The sequence below is a fragment of the Cetorhinus maximus genome, chromosome 32 (genome assembly GCF_964194155.1).
Source record: "Cetorhinus maximus chromosome 32, sCetMax3.hap1.1, whole genome shotgun sequence".
In the NCBI taxonomy this organism is placed as follows: Eukaryota; Metazoa; Chordata; class Chondrichthyes; order Lamniformes; family Cetorhinidae; genus Cetorhinus; species Cetorhinus maximus.
Genome location: NC_135910.1, coordinates 4,365,509 through 4,386,354, shown reverse-complemented (window position 1 = coordinate 4,386,354; position 20,846 = coordinate 4,365,509). Strand labels below are relative to the sequence as shown.

General features: G+C 43.5%; 2 protein-coding genes across 5 annotated transcripts in view; both read left to right on the top strand.

Moving 5' to 3' along the window:
• Window positions 1-10,290, top strand: part of supt5h (SPT5 homolog, DSIF elongation factor subunit) — an 80,586-nt gene extending 70,296 nt beyond the window's left edge. For both annotated transcript variants that reach the window (XM_078533391.1, XM_078533390.1), the window contains 4 exons: window positions 2,512-2,680; window positions 3,468-3,671; window positions 5,299-5,394; window positions 7,663-10,290. In XM_078533391.1, coding sequence (XP_078389517.1) covers window positions 2,512-2,680; window positions 3,468-3,671; window positions 5,299-5,394; window positions 7,663-7,854 — 661 coding nt within the window. In that variant the 3' untranslated portion in view covers window positions 7,855-10,290. The remainder of the gene's footprint in view (window positions 1-2,511; window positions 2,681-3,467; window positions 3,672-5,298; window positions 5,395-7,662) is intronic.
• A 3,640-nt stretch (window positions 10,291-13,930) lies between these two features.
• Window positions 13,931-20,846, top strand: part of timm50 (translocase of inner mitochondrial membrane 50 homolog (S. cerevisiae)) — a 147,969-nt gene continuing 141,053 nt past the window's right edge. For 2 of the 3 annotated variants that reach the window (XM_078533405.1, XM_078533407.1), the window contains exon 1: window positions 13,939-14,389. In XM_078533405.1, the coding sequence (XP_078389531.1) occupies window positions 13,954-14,389 (436 nt within the window). In that variant the 5' untranslated portion in view covers window positions 13,939-13,953. Of the gene's footprint in view, window positions 14,390-20,846 lie in introns of all 3 variants that reach the window. The other variant, XM_078533406.1, reaches the window with a different exon arrangement.

Sequence of the window (20,846 nt, the reverse complement as noted above, 5' to 3'; positions counted from 1 at the left end):
CCGCACACCCCCCTCTCTGTGCGGGTTCAAAACCTCTGTGCTTTTATATAGAGCCTCTGGTGACTCGCTGGCTCAGCTTTCTGCACCAGTAATTATCACCTATTAAGGGCAACTAGAATTACATAGAATATATAGCACAGGAACGGGCCGTTTGGCCTTATCGATCTTTGCTGGTATTTATGCTTCACACAAACCTCCCCACATCCTACTTCATCTAACTCCAACTGTATATCCTTCTATTCCTTTCTCCCTCATTTGTTTACCTAGCTTCCCCTTGAATATATGCTGGTCACCTCTATGACTCCAAGATGTTGAAAGTTCCTGATTCTCCTGAATTTCTTATTTGATTTATTTATGACTCCAATATACTATGAGTATTTAAAGAAGATGTATTGCCTTCATGTGCATTCGGGTTACATATTTAATGCTGGTATCAAACAGCTTCTTTTCATACTGACTAAAGCTGTGTCGTGAAAATGTGGAGTTAAGGTCCATCCTGACTCCAGAGTGAAGCAAAGTGAGTCTCCACCTCCAAGGAGCCTCTCTCCAATCATTATGGCACAGGAGGAGGCCCTTTGGCCCTTCAGGTCCATGCCATCTCTCTTTTTAGAGCCATTCAACTAGTTCCATTCCTCTGCTCTATTCCTGTAGCCCTGCAAGTTTATTTTCCTCAAGTGCCCATCCGATTTCCTTTTCAAATCATTCATCGTCTCTGCTTCCACCATCCTCGTAAGCAGCAAATTCCTGTTATTGCCACTGGCTGAATAAAAAAGTTCTTCTTCACGACCCCTTGTATCTCTTGCCCGAAGCCTTTAACCTGTGTACCCAAATCCTTGTACCATCAGCTAAACGGAACACCTTTTCTTTGTCTACCTAAACTGTCTATCTAAACCTGTCATTATCTATCACAAACGTAACATCACTATTCAAGAAAGGAGGAAATTATCGGCCAGTTGGTCTCACATCTGTCATTAGAAAAATGTTAGAATGCATTATTAAGGAGATAGTAGAAGGACATTTAGAAAATTGTAATACGATCAGGCAGGGTCAACATGGTTTTGTGAAAGGGAAATCGTGTTTGACAAATTTATTTAGAGTTTTTTGAGGATGTAACAAGCAGAGCGGATAAAGGGGAACCAGTAGATGTAGTGTATTTGGATTTCCAAAAGGCACTCAAGGTGCCATATAAAAGGTTACTGCACAAGGTAAGAGCGCACAGTGATGTATTAGCATGTACAGAGGATTGGCTAACGAACAGGAAACAGGCGGATAATGGGTCATTTGCAGCTTGGTAAACTGTAACTAGTGGGGTGCTAGAAGGATCGGTGCTGGGGTCTCAACTATTAATGATCTAAATTAATGACTTGGATGAAGGGACAGACTTCTATTGTAGCCAAATAAGATAGTTAGGAAAGCAGGTTGTGAGGAGGATGCAAAGAGCCTGCAAAGGGATATTAGACACATTAAGTGAGTGGGTAAAAACTTGGCAGATGCTGTGTAATGTGAGGCTGTCCACTTTGACAGGAAGAATAAAAAAGCAGAGTATTATTTAAATGGTGAGAGACTACTAACTGCTGAGGTACAGAGAGATCTGGGTGTCCTTGTACATGAATCACAAAGTCAGCGTGCAGGTACAGCAAGTAATTCGGAAGGCAAATGGAATGTTGGCCTTTATTGTAAGGGGATGGAGTGTACAAGTAGGGAAGTCTTGCTCCAGTTGTACGAGGCATTGGTGAGACTGGAGCACTTATTGGAATCAGTTCAGAAAAGGTTCACTGGACTGATTCCTGGGATAAAGGGGCTGTCTTAAGAGGAAAGGTTGAGCAATTGGGCTGATACTCATTGGAGTTTAGAAGAATGACAGGTGATCTTATTGAAAAATATCAGATTCTGAGGGGGCAGATGCTGAGAGAATGTTTCCTTTTGTGGGGGAATCAAGAACTAAGGGGCACAGTTTAAAAATAAGGGGTCTCCCATTTAAGATGGACATGAGGAATCTCTTCTGAGGGTCAATAGTCTTTGGAATTCTCTTCCACAGAGAGCAATGGAGGCTGGGTCATTGAATATATTCAAGGCTGAGTTAGACAGATTTTTTTGATCTGTAAGGAAGCTGAGGGCTATGGGGGACAGGCAGGAAAGTGGAGTTAAGGCCACAATCAGATCAGCCATCACCATATTGAATGGCGGAGCAGGCTCTGAATGGCCAATTCCTCCTATTTCTTATGATCTATAAAACTCTCATAGGAGATTTCGAACAAGTCTCCTCTCAATCTCCTTTAGTCCAAGGAGAACAATCCCAGCTTCTCCAGCCTAATCTTGTAGCTAAAAATGTCTTATCCCTGAAACATTCTGGTAAATGCTCATGGACTCTTGAATCCTTTCTAAAGAGGAGGGAAACAATTGAATTGCTGTTTACTCTAGTTTGTACAAATTGTTACTCTTCAGAAAAGATGACTCAGATGTGACTATTTGAGACCGATCATTGTTTAACCTTTACCGTTTATCTTTCAGGTACAACACTGACCAGTTTTCTCCATATGCAGCTCCATCCCCCCAAGGATCTTACCAGCCCAGTCCCAGTCCACAGAGCTATCACCAGGTCGCACCAAGTCCTGTGGGCTACCAGAATACTCACTCGCCTGCCAGCTATCACCCGACACCTTCACCCATGGCATATCAGGTACGGTTTAAGGGGGAACCTGTGTGAATTTACTTGTATAAAGCCAGGAATCCCTTGTCTGTGCTCAATGAGCTGATCCAAACTGAGCAGCAGTTGGGTTGCTGTAACAGTTCAGGTGACCCTGGATCAGGGCTCATGTATAAAGAATGACCACTTGGGAGAGGTGTTGAAGCACTGCTGGGACCTATTTGTTCTGAGGAGGCGGTGTACAATACTGGTAAGGCCCCATTTATTGCACATTCCTAGTTCCCACAGGAAGACTTTCTTGAATCACTGCAGTGCTTGTAATGACAATGCTCCCACAGTTGTGTTAGATAGCTAAGTCCAGGATTTTTACCTGAAACAACGGGTGTATGTTCAAGACCCACAATCAACAGTCAGATAAATGGTCAAATACTCTTTACAAACATCGCTTAAAAAAAATAGATAAATGTTGCCTGGGCACTGGGAGAACTCCCCTGCTCTTCTTTGCATAGTGTGGAGAGACCTTTTATGTCCACCTGAGAGGTCAGGCAGGGTGTGGGTTCGAGATCTCATATATATGGCGCCTTATGATAATGTAGTGCACACTCAGGACTTGACACAATCTTTCACCTAGCTTCTTTCAATTAGTTTGGGCTGTTTTTAAAGATGGTTTTGCTTCGAGGGGCACCGCTTGTTGACCTTCAGCTCAGTGATTTTTTTTTCTGAATGTTAGGAAATAACTTGTGTTTTCACAGTACATGAACAATGCTGTTTTTCCTCCTCTTGTCTTTCTGTCCCACTCACGATATGTTTTGTGTTACAGGCAAGCCCAAGCCCAAGTCCTGTCGGTTATAGCCCAATGACCCCTGGGGCCCCGTCTCCTGGCGCATACAATCCTCACACACCAGGCTCCAGCATTGACCAGGGTTCCAACGACTGGGTAACGACAGACATCATGGTTAAAGTGCGTGACACCTATCTGGATGCGCAAATCATAGGGCAGACTGGAGTGATCCGCAGTGTGTCGGTACGTAACATCATGGCTGCACCAAATCTTGGGGCATAATGTAAATGCACTTTGGCATGAGGCAATCTGGGGAGAAAGTTTAGAACTGGAAATATTCAGATCAGTAGCTTGGCTTCTAAAGTGGATAAGAATTCACAAATGAACTGCAACCATATTAAGGCATAAAAACAAAGTGCTGGAAAACCTCAGCAGGTCTGGCAGCAACTGTGGAGAGAGAAACTGAGTTATTGTTTCGAGTCCAATATGACTCTTCTTCAGAACTGCCATAATCGTGTCAAAATTGCCATTAACCCCAGCAAAATATTGTGGTCAGCTGGAAATAAGTAGTTAATGGAGCAATCTCCTGAGAACAGTCTGGAAATAGAGTAGAGCAGTATGCCTGCAGGAGTTTAAGACAACTCTGGGATGCCTGGTAACGGTGGGACTGAATTTCCTCCCTCTGAGGTGATTTTTAAAGTCAGGCGTCACTCTAAATTCTCATGCTGGGCCCATGCTTGTTTTTTTTCTATACTTTCATTGAACGTGGGCGTCGCAGGCAAGGCCGGCATTTGTTAACCATCTCTAATCACCTTCGAGAAGGTGGTGGTGAGCCGCCATCTTGACCTACTGCAGTCTGTAGCAGTTTGATCCAACCGAGAGACGTTTCAGAGGGCAGTTAACAGTCAGCCGCATTGCTGTTTGTTTTTCTGACAATTGATTCTTTTACGGTCACTATTACTGATTCCAGGTTTATTAGTTAATTAATTTAATTAAAATTCTGCCAGTTGCCACAGTGGGATTTGAATCCATGTCCCTGGAACTTTTACCTGAGCCTCTGGATTATTATTCCAGTGACATTACCACCACCACAGTCTCCCCATATGTGGGGTATTCACCGTAGGGTCCAGTCATGTGAGAAATGTGTGCTTTTAGTATTTCAGGGACAAATATCTCTCACAAGGTCTGACAGCATCTGCGGAGAGGAATACAGTTAACGTTTTGAGTCCGTATGATCTTCTGTTAACTCTGTATTCCTCTCCGCAGATGCTGTCAGACCTGCTGAGTTTTTCCAGCTATTTTTGTTTTTGTTTCAGATTTCCAGCATCCGCAGTATTTTCCTTTTATCTCTCAAAAGGTAGTGGATTGCAGAATTCATCTTAATATTTTGTATTCTGTACTGTTTTTAGTTATGCGGTGGGGTGAGGAGAGATTTCTCAACTTGCTGTACACCAAATATGAACTGCATGAGAGAACCTTTTTTGTTCAACTGTTAAAACTTTGGCTTGTCGTACTTCTCGACCCTGCCTAACCCTATCAGCTGTAGCTACACCTGAGTTCAAGCACCAGTCCAGTCAGAGTGACTTTTTATTTTGGAGATGGGGTTTGTTGGAGAGTAGCCGGCACAAGTAGTTTTATTCCCCAGTGGGATATATTTTAAAAAGGTGCTTGTATTTTTATGCCACCTGCTCAAATCAAGGCACTTGACCTTGTAAATTACTTTGAACTACACTGACTGATGTGCAGGCAAACTTGTAGAGAAAACTGCAACTTTAAATGATCCAAGAGAGGGATGTAAACTTTTAATGCTGAGCATTTGGTGAAGTAGTTGTACAAGTTTGAAGAAATGTTTAAATCTTTCCCCCTGCAGGGTGGCTTGTGTTCCGTCTATCTGTCCGACACTGACAAAGTGGTCAGCATCTCAAGTGAGCACCTTGAACCCGTCACCCCTGTGAAAAACGATAAGGTAAGAGTGGACTAGCTCCTATCCACCTGCTGCCAGACAGGTCGCAGGAACGCCTTTTAATCTCCTTTTGATTTAGGCTGCGGAGAGGGTGTTCTCCCTGGTGGGGGGAGACCAGAACTAGGGGACACAGTTTAAAAATAAGGCATCTCCCACTTAAGGCAGAGATGAGGAGAATTTTTTTTTCTCCTGAGGGTTGAGAGTCTGTGGAATTCTCTTCCCCAGAGAGCAGTGGAGGCTGGGTCATTGAATATTATTAAGGCTGAGTTAGGTAGATTCTTGATTGACAAGTGAGTCAAAGGTTATGGGGTGTAGACGGGAAAGTAGGTTGGAGGTCACAATCAGATCAGCTTTGATCTTATCAAATGGCAGAGCTGGTGCGAGGGCCCGAATGGCCTACTCATAATTCGTATGTATGTTCATCACAATATATAAAATTCTGTTCTCCCCCATCCCTCCTGAAGCTCAACACCCACATTCCAATCAGTCACAAAAATACTTTGCAAAATCCTAGTCAAGGTACGTTGTGAGTAAAATAAATTTGCAATACTGTGCAAAATACCGAATTGGCAATGCACTATTCTTCCTTTTTATAATTTCCTTTTTTTTTTAAAATGATGGCTGTATATTTTCTTTTTACAAAGCCTTAATGAAGAGGCATTGGATGATGCTGTGGTTTAGGCACAGACCTTTCGCCCCTGGCGCTTTGCTCACATACATCTCAGGCTGCCGGGGCTGAAGGCTTCCTCTGTCTGCTCGCTGTCAGGGTTGGACATAAAATCCGTTTGACCTGGCTCAATCTCAGTCGGTGCAAGTCACCAGCACAGAACTGTCCCTAATTAGGTTCTAATTGGCAATCATTCTGAAAAGCTGCAGGATAATTGCTGTGGGAAGTCATGGTAGATTTTTCAAGCTCATTGTTGTAGAAGAATTGAGGGAACTTATTCTTCATCTAATCACGTTAACCAGACTTGGAAGTATTTGAAATGACAAAGTATCCCACTGCTCAGCATCAGTACCCGTCAACTCTGAGCAGAAAATTCAGAAAACTGGTGTTAAAATAAATGTTGCAGGCACAGCTTAGACTGATATTTTACATTAGTAACAAGTGAAACAGTGTATTTCTGTATAAAAGCAACCCCTTTGATTCAGTGGCCCTTAGCTTCACTAACGTAAAGGTTGTCTAAACCTGGAGAAATTCTTGGTATCTTTTAAAGAATTGTTTGTTTGTAGTGTGTTTCATTACTGGGATTGCTTTCTTAATATTGGGGGTTGGGGGAGGTTGTGGTGTTGGTGGAGGATAGGGATGGTGGTCCAAGAGACTGTTTAGTTAGTCAACTGATGTAAGGCAGCTTTGGAACGCTGAACAAACAGGAAGAAAGCTTTATAACTGGACCTTCAATGAAAAAAATGCAATGTATTGCCTCTTTTATTGCTAATTTTAGTGATGGTTTCCTTTTGCTATTTAATGTGCTGTGGTTTTTAAATCCCTTTGGTCTCCTTACAACTGAATACATTTATGCAGAACCTAGTGAGGGTTAAGTGTCATTCATGACAGGTGAATCATTGAGTAAATGAGTTTGATTAGTGAGGTCTGCATTGGCTCGATCTGACTTCCATTATGCTGCTGTGAGGAGAGGCTTGGGAGCGGTTTGCCCTTTGGTGTTTGCTTTGCAGCGCACAGACTGTTATATGTATGCAGCTGCAGGTAGAATTGAGCAATAAAATTGGAAATAAAACCTGGTCTTGTATCCCAGTAGGATCTCTCAAAGCTTTTTCTGCACATCCTTTGTTGCGTTAAATCTGTAATCTTAGCAAAACCCCTTTCCCTTCATCCAAAAGGATAATTGCAATAAAGGGTCTTAGAAAGAATTTAAAGAGCACATTTTACATCCATGGAAGAGGAAGGACACTGTGAGCTCACTATTCTGCGTTTTCAAAGAGCATAGTTGTGAGTGTTGGGAGCTTAATGAAGGAAGTTAGGGAGAAGAATAATATAAAGCAGCACGCGTTCTTCACTTGACTCCTGAAGTAATTCGGAATCTTCATGAAACCTTATGGGGAAGTCACTAAGCTGATCAGATCTGCTTGTCCATGTGAGGGGACCAGTTACCCATCTCAATGTCCTCACAGTAGCCGCTTATAGAATGCGAGATGCTGTGGATCAGGTCCATGAGCTGGGAAGCTCTGTCGGTTGCAGTATGAGAGAAGAACCATGTCGAAAAGCAAAACTGCTGATGGCTCAACTGTTAACCATTTTTATTTCCATAGGTCAAGGTGATTCTGGGTGAAGATCGGGAAGCCACAGGTATGCTACTAAGTATTGATGGCGAGGATGGAATTGTTCGAATGGAATTGGATGACCAACTGAAGATTCTCAACCTGAGGTTTCTTGGGATCCTCAGTGAAGAAGGAGCGTCGAGTGCAGCGTCATCTGGCAAAGATGTATATAGTCGAAAGTAAAACTCTTTCCTGTGGACTTTTTGTGTTTGGATTTTTAGGTTTTCCCTTCTTCTCCCTTGTGTTCTTGCTTGGTAATGTCTAGCTTATTGTGGCCAGATGTTAGCAGTGGTTCATTCAAAAGACCGGAAACAGCAGCAACCAGCCATGTGAGCGAATGGATGAATGCAGTTTAGTTTGATGGCAAAAAGCAATGATGGCTGAATTTTTTTTTTTCAAGAACATGTTTGAGACGTGGAATGGGTTATTGATGTATTTTGTTTTTTTTTAAGCATAACACAATGATTTGTGTGTGAACAGCTAACTGAGTCTTTACGTGTGAGGCTTGGAGTGAAAGTGAATACTTTTTGTAGCGATCGAATAGTGCTCCTTCGGGACAATACTGAAGGCTATTTTTGTAATAATTAGGAGCATTTGTACAGGTGTGAGAAGTCACATGAAGGAATAGACAGTTTTGACAAAAATAACTGCAACTATTTTTTAACAAGCTAATTAAAAAGAGGTCCACTGTGTAAATTTCTATTATTGAAAGCTTTTTACTTTGGTGCTTGTTTTGAAAGCTTTTGTAGGATACTTTGAAATTAACTTAATACAGGATATTCCATTTCCAAGTTTCAAGGGTAAATCTCGAGGGGTTTGGAATAACGTTAGGGCTAATGGTATTAGTTTGTTCCTCATGGTCCAGTCCCTTGACATGCTGCTCCTTCTTCTAGATCCCTTCTGCTTGCATTTAGGTTCAGTCAAGATGTCCAGTTTTAAAGATTACATAAAGGGCTGCTCAGAATATATTTAGGCCTAGTGAGGCACTGAATAATCTACCGAATGAGAATTGGACTTTTAAACTAACTTGAAACCGAGAATGTATATCAATTCGATTTAAAGCCTCTGCTTTTCAGACTCTAGGGAATCAAAGGGAAAGAACATGGAGATTTTGTCTATAATTTCACGCTGTGTTTTTCTCTGGCTACGCTGGAGATTTGCAGCAGGTTGTGAGTGAATGACGAGCAGTGTGAGTGATCGGAAACTATGCTCCCTGTGTCGTGCACTGGATGTTTTTTTCCCGCAAACATTAAAAAGTCGAGATGGGCATTGCTTTCAAGATTTAGTTCCTGATGCTGGTGCGGCATTTGCAGATGGGAGAAGTTTTGCACAGGCACCCATTATCATACACAAAATGGCAAAGATGTATGTGAACAAGAATCTTTTTCCCAATAAGCTGTGTATATGTATGGTGTTTTCCTCTCCCTGAATGGTGGGCGGCAAGTGCCTGTACCCCATGATGTTTGCTCTTTTGCACATCCTCCCTCAGCTTAGGCTGAGGAACTGATTGTCACCACCTGCTTTGTGTAAAACACTAGCACAGTTTCTGAGCCTGCATTAGTTGTCCCCATTTCTCCTATACCTTAAGGCTGACTATGTGTGGAATCCTGCTCAAGGTTTAGCCAGAGTAATGAGTGAGAGTTATGATGGTGCTTTCACCATGGTACTCTTGGGTTACCAGACTCTCGGTGTATCTTTTCATCTGTTGCAAACCCAGAAATGCAGTAGAAAATGTCTGAGGTCCAAACATAGCTTTGAAGTGTTTAAGTTAAAATGTTAAAAGTTGAAATGCGATGGCATGTCAAAATAGCAGCTTTGCTAATGGAGTTGGGATGGTTTGGATTCCTGAGCTTGGCTGCATCACCGAGACAATGAGCAGAGTGGAAATCTTATAGAGGGAAATTATTGCTGGGCTCCTCTTGCATCTCCAGAGCTGCCCAAAACATAACTGACAACGTGGACCAGCTGTAGTATGTACACAGGGGACATGGAGGATAACATAGGAGTCTTGCTCTCAAATTGGAAAAGCTGTGGACAGATTTTGAATGCGGACGCAACCTAATAAAGCGTCTGAAGCTGCCAAAAAAGAGAATTTGACTGACTAGTTTCACAAAAGCACTGAATCTGCTTAAGATTTCTCAATCAACTGTGCTCTTCAAGTTTCTGGAGCTCTGGTTCACTGTTTAGGAACATGCTGCAAGCCCATTGCCCACATTGCCAATTGGAAGAATCTCCTGCATGTCCAATGTCAGTCACCCAATTAGTATGATATATTCGATAAGTATATGGTTTAAAAAAAACAAAAGAAATCTTAGAAATTGGGGTAGATGTTTTCCTTCTTGGACCGGTGTGTTAGTTTAGAACGCACTTGTGAAATTGGATAAGCTGCAAATGCTCAGTCCTATTCTATTCAACAAAAAGAGAACATTGAGGATATTGTTATTTTACAATGGCCACTGCTAGGATCTGTTTCTGCTCAACTTGTTTGCTCAATGTCTCCTCCTGATGTAAAGTGTATTTCTGTGGTTTGGAAATACCACTGTATGGCCAATATTTGAGCTTGTAAACCCATTTTTGTTCTGAATGGAGTCAATAAAAAAGACTTGCATATCTTAAAAATCGTGTGTTGTACTTGTGTGCAGGGCTGCTCTTTAAAATGATCCCTCAACCTTTGTTTTCAAAATTATCCATTCTTATTCAGATACAGTTCTCTGCGCCTTGGCACCACGCTCAAATGGCCTTTCCTTCTGCACAGTGATTCATATTCTGATTCTGTAACAGGTTATCAGTTTAGACAGAGTGTACTGGCTGATTATTAAACCATTGTGGGTATCTATTCTGTTCATAAGAAATTGGAGCAGGTGTCGGCTTATACGACCTCTCAAGCCTTCACCACCACTCATTAAGACCATGTATGAACTTCTACATCGACTCCACTTACTGCCCTATCCCATATCCTTTGATTCCCTTAGTGCCCAAAATCTATCGGTCTCAGCCTTGAATATACTCTGACTAAGCTACCACAGCGCTCTCCGGTTGAGCATTTCCAAGATTCACAAATCTCTGAAGAAATTTCTCATCTCAGACCTAAATCCCTTATCCTGAGACTGAGCCTATATCCCTGCCTCGCATTCACGTCCATGGAGTTTCCAGGAGGGAGTTGATGGAAAGAAGCCAAAAACAAGGAATCCAAGTTCCGCACCCTTCCCTAACCTTTGAATGCTGAGGGAATTACAGGTGAGAGCAATTCTACACACACACTGGGAGTTAAATTTTGGATCTCCCTGGTCTCGATGGCTCAGAGTCTTGCTGGGTAGGTGATGTTTTTACCGAATTAACCCTTGGGAGGCTAGGGTGAGGATTCCGTTGCAGTCTGGACAGACACACCAGATTTACACCACACCTGGTCAACAAACTTGAAGTTCAGATTACTTATTCTTTCAATACTGATTTTCCAAAGAAAAAGTGGCCCTGAGCTCTGACAGACCTTTCAAAAATATAATTTCTTTGAATTTGAAGTAGTTAGAATAATCTACTTCAGAGTGGTCTTCGAATGAATGATTTTAGCCTCGGTGCAGTAAAAGAGTGAGCTGTTGAGATAGTATTGTGCAGTGGATTGGGATGTGGGTGTCACTGGGAAGGCCAGCATTGCCCATTCCTAATTGCCCTTGAACAGAGTGGTTTGTTGGGCCATTTCAGAGGGGCAGTTAAGAGTAGACCACGTTGCTGTGGGTCTGGAGTCACATGCAGGCCAGACCAGGTAAGGACGGCAGATTTCCCTCCCTAAAGGGGCATCAGTGAATCAGATGGGTTTTTACAGTAGTCGATGATTGTTGGTCATGGTCACCATTACTGAGACTAGCTTTCAATTCCAGAATTTGTTAATTGAATTTAAATTCCACCAGTTGCTCTGGTGTTGGGAGCATTAGCCCGGATCTCTGGATACTAGATCAGTGATTTAACCAGTACACCATCTCCCAATACAACATTGTTTCCCCGTTCCACTGCATTCTATGTTGAGGGGAGGTGGTTAGTGGAACCAGGATTTGTAGCTTCTTGGTCATGGCTTGTGACTCAGAGGGGATGAAAAACTGAAGGGTTACATTTTTGATGACTCTCACTAGGGGTGCAGTTCTACAGGTGGTGACACCCTCTTTGCACCTGAACAATAACTTGCATTTATATGGCATGCCAAAGAAGGAGACGGCTAGGACAGGTGACCAACTGGGCCAAAGAGGTAGGCTTTAAGTTGGAGGACGAGGTAGAGAGGTGGAAAAAGTTAAGTTGGGAATTCCAGGGTTTGAGGTCGAGGCAACTTGAGGGTACAGTTGCAACTTGGTTGGCAGGGTGGTGGCTGGCAAAGGATGTTGAGGGTACAGAAGAGGTCAGATGAATGGTTGTCAGGTAGGGGGAAGATTATAAGAGAGGGTGAGACCATGGGGGGATTTGAACAAAATGGTGTGTTTAAATAGTCATCCTTCACATGAGCCTAATCAGCCTGTGTGTTGGAAGGCTACTCAAAATGATGGATGACACCTGAATCAAGTCTGGCACTGTTCACTCTCCAGCATTTGGATGTGGGATCACTGGGTAAAAGGAGCATGGATTTGGGGTCATGAATTTTCCCCATTAATGTCAATTGTAATGCCCCATCTAATTTCCTGACTCAAGTGCGCCATCTCAAACTTGACCAAGGATCATGCTGTACCTCGGAGCTTCTGGTTTGTACAACTTGACTTGTGTTTAACACTGTAAAATGTGCATGGTAATTGGAATGGGCAGTAGTTGGGAGTGGAGGGTTAGAGGAGGTGAATGAAGTTGTGGTTCAAACGGTCTTGAAGGGGAGAAATTTGGGAAGGGAATTCCGCAGCACCAAGGTAGGCTTTGTCAGTGATGAATGGGGAATTGCACTAAATCCAGTGGTTACATGGGGTGAGTGCCTGAGAGAGGCAAAAAAAAATCTCAAAACTAATAAGAGAAAAAATAGTCTGGAATCCCTCTGACCTCATTGCATTCATATAGCACCTTTCACAATGCCAGTACATTCCAATTAAGTTTCCTACATTGTTGAGTTAGTGCAAATACCAATTTGCATGAAACAAGACCTCATAAACAACGATGAAAATGATCAGATAACCTGTAATAAAAGCAGAAAATGCTGGAAGTACACAGCAGGTCTGGCAGCATCTGATGAGAGAGAAACAAGAGTTAAGGTTTTGAGTCGAATATGACTTCTTCAGAACTGCCAGACAATGTGTTAGTTGAGGGATTAAATATTAGCCAAGACATTGCTCCACTGCTCTTCAAAATAGCACCACAGAATCTGTTAGCACCACCTGAGAGAACAGGCACGACCTTGGTGTTAATGCTTCATTTGAAAGATGGCACCTCCAACAGGGCAGTGTTCCCTCAGTACTGCATGTGGATTGTCAGCCTGGATTTTGTGCTTAAGTCTCTTGAGTGGGACTTGACCCTATGTCTTTCTGACTTAGTGGCAAGCGCTCTACAAACCTGGCCACAGCTGACGCCCTATATGCCACGCTATATCTGCCAGTATTCATTTAATGTCAAGTATCCCACTTTGAGTCTTGAGCACATGGTGACTCACACTGCTGTCCTTCCCTCAAATCCTTTTTTTGCCCATTTCCTTTTTTTTAAAACTGTGCATTTTGCTTCCTTCAACTGTTCTGGTTGTGCCATAAAACTCTTTGAACCTCTGCAGAATGAATTCTTCATTGGCCTTCAGGGGATGATTTTGAATTAGTTCTGCTGAAGGGTCGTGAGGACTCGAAACGTCGACTCTTTTCTTCTCCGCCGATGCTGCCGGACCTGCTGAGTTTTTCCAGGTAATTCTGTTTTTGTTTTGAATTGTGGCCTCTGGTTAACATTCTGTGACCGGTCTCTATTTAATTTATCAAGGCTGTGAGAGCTCTCGAATTCATGTTTTTAACAACAAAAAAAAAAATCAAGAAAAAAAAATCTTTGTTAATGTTGCTTGGCCCTTATTTATCCCAACTTTAGGTGTTTTGAATTGGGTTTTGCTTTATGCTTTCAGGGTGTGTTTGTCCTTCTTCGCCCACTGTGGTGACCTTTGGCAGGGTCGGGCTCGAAATCAACCTAGTTTGCTGACTGCCAGGTCGTCTCTATCTGTGCCCTGATTGGGTAGATGACGTCACTGGATGCCAGCATCGCGGCTTTCCATTGGCCGGGTCCCACGTCAATCAAACGAGATGGGAGTTAGGCTGACCGGGAGGGGAGAAAGGGGCGGGAGATCGGCCCAAGATGGCGGCGTCGCTCTCCTGCATGTGTAGCCGCTCAACGCTGATCCTGTGCGGGAACTTTTTACGCTGCCGGCTCGGGACCGGCCGCAAAAGATCCGCGTTGAAAAGTTATGAGGTAAAGCCGGGCTCCCTGGTGGCGTGGCGGGCGCTGTCGGCGGAGAGAGGCCGCGGGCCGAGCGGCGCCGGGGCGGGCGGGCTGGCTCAGGCCATCCTGCAGGAGAAGCTTCAGCAGCAGCAGCAGCAGCAGCAGCGGGAACGGGCCAAGGAGGAAGCCGGCGGCGGCGGCAAGGCAGGGGCCGGGAGCGGCGGCGACGCGGGCACCGAGCAGGAACAGAAACAGAAGCAGAAGCAGAACGCCGCCTATGCCAAGAAAATGGTGCTGAGGCTGGCGGGGCTGCTGGGGGCGGGAAGCGCCTTCGGGGTGGTCTACGTTTTCGGTGAGTGTGCAGCAGCTCGGTGTCCACATCAGGAAAAAATCCCGCCCTCCGGTCTCCTACTGATCGATTGTTATGCCTGTAGTTCCCATTCAGTTTTGCTATGTCAACAGTCACGCCGCAGTTGCAGACCGTGGCCACTGGAGGGCGCTGTGGAGCGGCTTTCTGAAGTCGCTTCCAACTCAAGCGGCAATCTAGAATGTTCAACTGACCTGGGGAAGGTCCCCAAGCTGTTTAGTATTAATATGCTGTTGTTAGACTGTAATTAAAAACTCAGTGAATAGGTGTGTAAATTCAGCCGCACACTTCAGTATTGCTGAAAAGAGAGACATTGCCAAAGTTTTTTTGTTTTACGCTCACCAGGACAAACGCAAGAATGCCAAATTTCAAACAGCCACCACAATTTATACTACAGGAGAAAAGGGTGCTGATTGGCTGAGGCGTTGCCATGGAGAATGCAGCAGGGAGTTTATAGGCTCCCCAAGCTCTCAGGTAATTCAAAAAAGGCACAAGGCCGCATTTGTAAAAACCCAAACCAAAGCGTCATGTGATTCTGCAATTAGTCAGCACTTGCTGAACAACCCTGAGTGTGCTACTAGCTACACTAATAACCAGTTGAAGATAATTGGTTGCACTCTTATGCTTGCTAGAAGTGACATACATTCACATGCAGCAATTCTCCTCTGCAAACAAAAGGAATATGTTCAAGGCCTGAAATTTTTTTAATTACCCCGAAACTTCGGGAGCTTATCATTCCCTGTTGCTTTTTCCGTGGCAATGCTTCGGCCAATCTGAGTTGACTTGCCAACCAACCAGCATCCTTTTTCTCCTGTAGTATAACTTGTGATTATTTGAAATTTTGGCATTCTTGAGTTTGTCCTGATGAGTGCAAGATGAAAAGCTTTGGCTTAATATCTCTTTCAGCTGTCAAATGTTTCTTTTGTTTTCAAAATCGGTTGGCTCACTTCTAAAAATAAACACACTCCCATATATTTAAAAGAGCCTCTGATTTTGGTAACATGTAATGTTATGACCCCCAGCTGAGGTTACCCCTGGACAAGCCTGATCCCAGGGTGGAACCCAGCTTGATAGATCCTAACTTTTATTTGTTTGTTTAGATACATGGAGAGGGGCTACTGAACAGAGACACTAGAATCAGCTAGTGAACTTTTAACAAAAGCATAAAACATTTATTAAACAAGAAAAGATAAGCAATATTACAATAGTCCTTCACCCACAACCACACCTTTACAGATATATACAGATTTGTAAGGATAACACAGGTTACAAAGCTATCTTATATTCTAATGTTCACAGTAAGTACAGTCCATGTAAACCAATTGGCAACCTGTGGTCAGACACACCACACTCTGAAACCAAGTGACAGAAGCCACCCCAGACAGATGCTATGGATCTCTCCTCAGCTCCCCACACCAGGTGCTTGTCATACCTTGAGCCAACCAGTCTCACTGAACTCTGCCTTTCACATGAGGGTTTCCAATGTCCACTCTCGAAGTCTCGCTTTGGAATCATCTCTCAAACTGATGCTTTTTCTCAGACTCCTTCCGTAAGGGTTCACCTCCAGGCTTTTGAACTCTTTCTAATGTTCCTCTCCTCTGGGTCATCACATGTATTCAAGCTGTCTTCCACGCACTCTGTCTCACTGACGCAGCCGTCAACAGTGCAACATGGCTTCGCATGCCCGTACCAAAGAGTTACAGGCCTTCAGCTGTCTCTTTGGACCTTCTTGCCTCTTGCAAGCTGTTCTCAATTTAAATCTGCTTTCTGCAGCTTTTATCACTTTGAATCTTAAGCTTGGAGCCTTTCCCTCTGCCCCTCACTCTTCACTTAACAGGACCTTTTTCCAGGTTCCTGTCCATCCTTTGACTGGAAGTCTGCGTGGGACTTTCTCCTGGTCCATTCCCTGGATTTGGGGTCTTTTCTTTAGCCTGGGACAGTCTCTCCTGGCAGCTACTTTCAAAACTAACTGAACTCAAAACAGCTTCCGAATCAAATTGCTGTTTCTAGTTTCTTCTGTGTGTGTATGTGGGAGGAACCTACCTCTCTGGATGCCCCCAGTTTCTCTATTCTTGTTTGTTTAACTTAGCTGCAACAGTCATAAAAACCTCATTAGAAATGTAGGCACCTTTTAAAGTGAAACTAAAACTCAATTTCACCTTTTCTTAAACACAGATACAGGAATACAAATCAAATTTAAACTTTAAAGCTAAAACTCATTCCTAAACCCCACAAATACAAATATAACTTAATAAACTATTTCCTAACAGTAATAAATTATCTATCAACTTCCAGCTGTTGCTACATGTATCCTGTCCAGCTTGTCTATCGCTCGTAACTTTGCTGATGTGTATTGCCTCTGCTTGTCCCAGTACAGTAATTTTTCATTGTGGGTTTTGAACCTCTTCACTGTTAGAGCCCAACCTCTGCAATCTGTCTGCCTCTCTTTTTCAATATGGGTCTCGACTTTTTCTTTTCCCCCGGCAACCATTTGCACGCCTGCACAGATTTGATTGCTCAGCCCGAATACAAGCTCAGATCTCGGCTTGAAAGAGCAGTGAGGAATTATGTTCCCAAATTGTTCTTCATTTCATTGCTTATAGTGAGGTGTGCCTGTTACTGGTCTCTATAGTAACTGAATTTACGTGGAATTTTACGGTGAGGAAAGGGCTATTTAGCTCAGTTGGCCCATGCTGGTGTTTATGCACATAAGCACCCTACTTCATCTAGCCCCATCAGCATATCCTTCTACTCTTTTTTTTCTCCCTGGCACATTTATCTAGCTTCCACTTAAAAGCATCTATACTATTTGTCTCAATTACTCTCTGTGGTAAAGTTCACATTGTAAGCACTCTCTGGGTTGAGTTTCTCCTGAATTCCATATTGGATTTATTAGTGACTATCTTATTTATGGGTGCTTGTTTTCGTTTTCTCCCACGTGTATGCACTGTCTGCAAAGAGAATATTCCCTAACACAATACTTCGGATGCCTGTGTGTTATGGCATGCAGTGCTTTGATGGCTGTCACTGTACCAGTTCCAGATTTGGTGGGAGATCAGTGTGGGAGGCTCAAGGTGACACAGGAAAGAGGTGACGACATTTGCTGCTGTTCTGTGCATTAATTATTACATTGTAGATCAGGCGCCATCAGTAGTGAAAGAACAAGGGGACTGTGCAGCAGGCTGTTCAGTGTCTGAAAGAGGAAGGGCAGGTTATCATGTCAGGCGAGACTTCTGATCAGAAAACCTTTTCTTTTCCCTGTTTTCCACAATCCTGGGACCCTACCTGAAATATTAAGCTGTCTTTCTGTCAGTTGCTGAGTGACCTGTGGCACATTTTCAACATTTACTGATTGTGTTTCAGTTTTGTTTTTCTTTACGAGCGGTTTGCTGTGTTGTGTTAGAACAGTTTTGATGTTGCTTTATGTTTCTCTCAGTGAGTGTACGTGTGGCGGGGTAGGGGGCGTGATGGGGGAATAAATTTAATTGTTGGGGAAAGATGTACCAAAGAAATAAATGACACTTGTGATGGTTCGTCCGGGGAGTGCAGCCAGAGTCAAATCCAAATCCATGGTACTGTGGCTGGCTCAGCTGTACAGGGGGGGTATGAAGAAGACTGGAAGAGCGACAGTGATAGGTATTTGGATAGGAGTTTCTGTGGCCGCAGATGTGAGGATTTCCCTCCCTGGTGCCAGGGCCGAGGATGTCGCTGAACAGCTGAAGAACTCCCTGAGGGCAGAGGGTGAACAGCCAGCAGTCGTGGTCCACATCGGTACCAACGACATAGGTGGAAAGAGGGGTGTGGTCCTGCAGTCTGAATTTAGGGAGCTAGGTAGGAAATGAGCAAACAGGACTTCTGAAGTAGTAACCTCTGGATTATTCCTGCTACCAAGTGCAAGTGAGTATAGAAATGGGAGGATGAAGCAGATGCATGTGTGGCTGGAGAGATCGTGCAGGAGTGGCTTTAGATTCCTGGGATATTGGGACCGGTTCTAGGGAAGTTGGGACCTGCATAGGCTTGGCCAATTACACCTAAACAGAGCCGGGACCAATCTCCTGGTAGGGTGATTTGTTAGTGGGGGAACGGTTTAAACTACCTTGGCAGGGGGTGTGGGAATCAGGTGGTGATATCAGAGAGGAATGCAAAGGTGCACAGAACACTGGGGCTAAACAGATAGTGGTAGAGTTGGAAATTGTAAGCTATTAGGTGTGTTTCACAGAAGAGGGGAAGTAATAAAGTCTAAATTAGGGTTACTGTGCATGTATTTGTCTGCACAGAGTGTGGTAAATAAGATTAGTGAGCTGCAAGAGCACATAGCCACGTGGAAATATGATGCTGTGGCGATGACAAGGACCTGACTCAAGGACAGGACTGGATATTAAATAATCCCGGGTACAAGGGGAGACAGTGGTGTAGTGGTAATGTCACTGGACTAGTAATCCAGAGACCCAGACTAAATGCTCTGGGGATATGGGTTCAAATCCCACCACAGTAGATATGAGGGCTCAGATTTAAGGTAATTAGCAAAAGAAGCAATGGTGACATGAGGAAAAACTTCTTCACGCAACAAATGAAGAAGATGTGGAATGCGCTACCAGAGAATGTGGTGGAGGCAGGTTCAGCCAAGGCTTTCAAGTGGAGATTAGATTATCTGAAAAGGAAAAAAAATTGCAGGGCAATGGGGAAAAGGCAGGATTGTGGTTTGAAGTGCGTATCTTCTCCAGAGAGCCAGCAAACGCACACGTGGCCCCCTGTGCTGTAATCATTCTATGATTCAATACATTAACAAAAATACATTTCAGCAACAGAATGAAAAATTAAGTGGGCTATTTAAAAAAAGATATAAAATTGAATAATTGAAATTTAAGAATGAAAATGTGATGTTTCCCCTGCTTGAGACCATGTTACCTCTCCATCCATTCATTCATTTTTTTCAGATGTTTTCTGCTTTTAAAATGCCTTCCAGTGTAACCACAGTTCCCATTGCCTTTGTGACTGTTTCTGACTGAAATGGCTACCTCAGTCTTCAATATAGTGGAGTGTGAGAAGTTCGGTCCTTTCTCAGCTTTTGTGCCAGCTATGAAATACTGAAATAATTTTTTATCTTAAGTTTGGCAGCCGCTGTTTTTTTTTCAAACACTGTTTTCTGAACACAAATTTTTAACCTTTTACTGTTCTTGTGCAATTTTCTGCTCTCTAATTCTCAAGGTCATGTATTTGGATCCATTTCCAGTGACTTGCTCAGTTGATCAGTCCTCGTCCGCATATTTCCGATATGTGGATGATAAGTTTACTATATTTAAATCCGCAGCTGCATGTAATAATTTCCTTGCATGTCTTAATGAGCTCCATCCTGCACTCATTCACCTTTGAAATGGAGCAGTCAAATGAGCTCCCTTTCCTTGACATACTGGTTGAGAAATCTGCCAGGGGATTCTCTCCCATAGTCTACTGCAAGCTGACCTTCACTGGGCAATATACACGTTGGGATTCTTACAGTTCCACGCGCTATAAGATTGGTCTTATCAGCAACCTTGTAAATAGGGCACGAGCCATTTGCTCACCGTGCGAGCTTGATGCTGAAATAGGCGCATCAAAGGCATCCTGCAGGATAGTGACTACCCTGATCAGATCATTTCATCTGTGTATCTCTCAAACTCATGAACAGGTCTAAGGGTGACACTTTCGGCCCTGAAAAGTGCCCAGTCTACCTCAGGTTACCCTGGAAGGGCAAGGTATCTCAAAAATATGACCGACAGGTGAAGCTAGCTGTTTCACACTGCTACAGTGGTAGCGACATGAGTGGTATTCACCACTAACAAGATGCTGCCATCAAGTCAAAAAGATGTTCTGCCTACCTCACAAATGAGTAATGCAGTATTTCAGTGCCTGTGTGATGCTAGGTATGTAGGCTGTACGTTCCAAAGATTGGCAGATTGTATCAAACAGCATGTCCCAGCCACTGTTCGCAACGGGCAGGATACAGACTGTACCCAACCAGCCTGTGCTTGAGTAAAACTCAAAAAACAGTGTCCAACATTAGATGTGATTCCGTGATTGGACAATGTTTGCTAAATAATCCTCATTGTGCTAACAATTAAGCTGACAACCAATTAAAGATGGTCAGTCAGTCTCGCAGTGTGACGTTTTTGCATGTACTGGAAGCTACATATATTAATACACAGGGCCCTGTTCTTTGCAGACAGGAAGAACATGTACACACATTATGCCTGTTTCAGCTAAACAAATAAGTGACAGCCATTCGCTGACTCAATCCTCAGGGCAATGCCCTGACCAATCAGAGTCAAGCTGCCTGGTTTAAATTTCAAACAGTGCTTGGCGGTTAACTGTCAGTCGCCATCAATCAGTGCATTCTCCATGGCAACGCCGCTACTAATCAGAGCCCACTTGTCAACCAATCAGCACTCTCTTCTCATGCAGT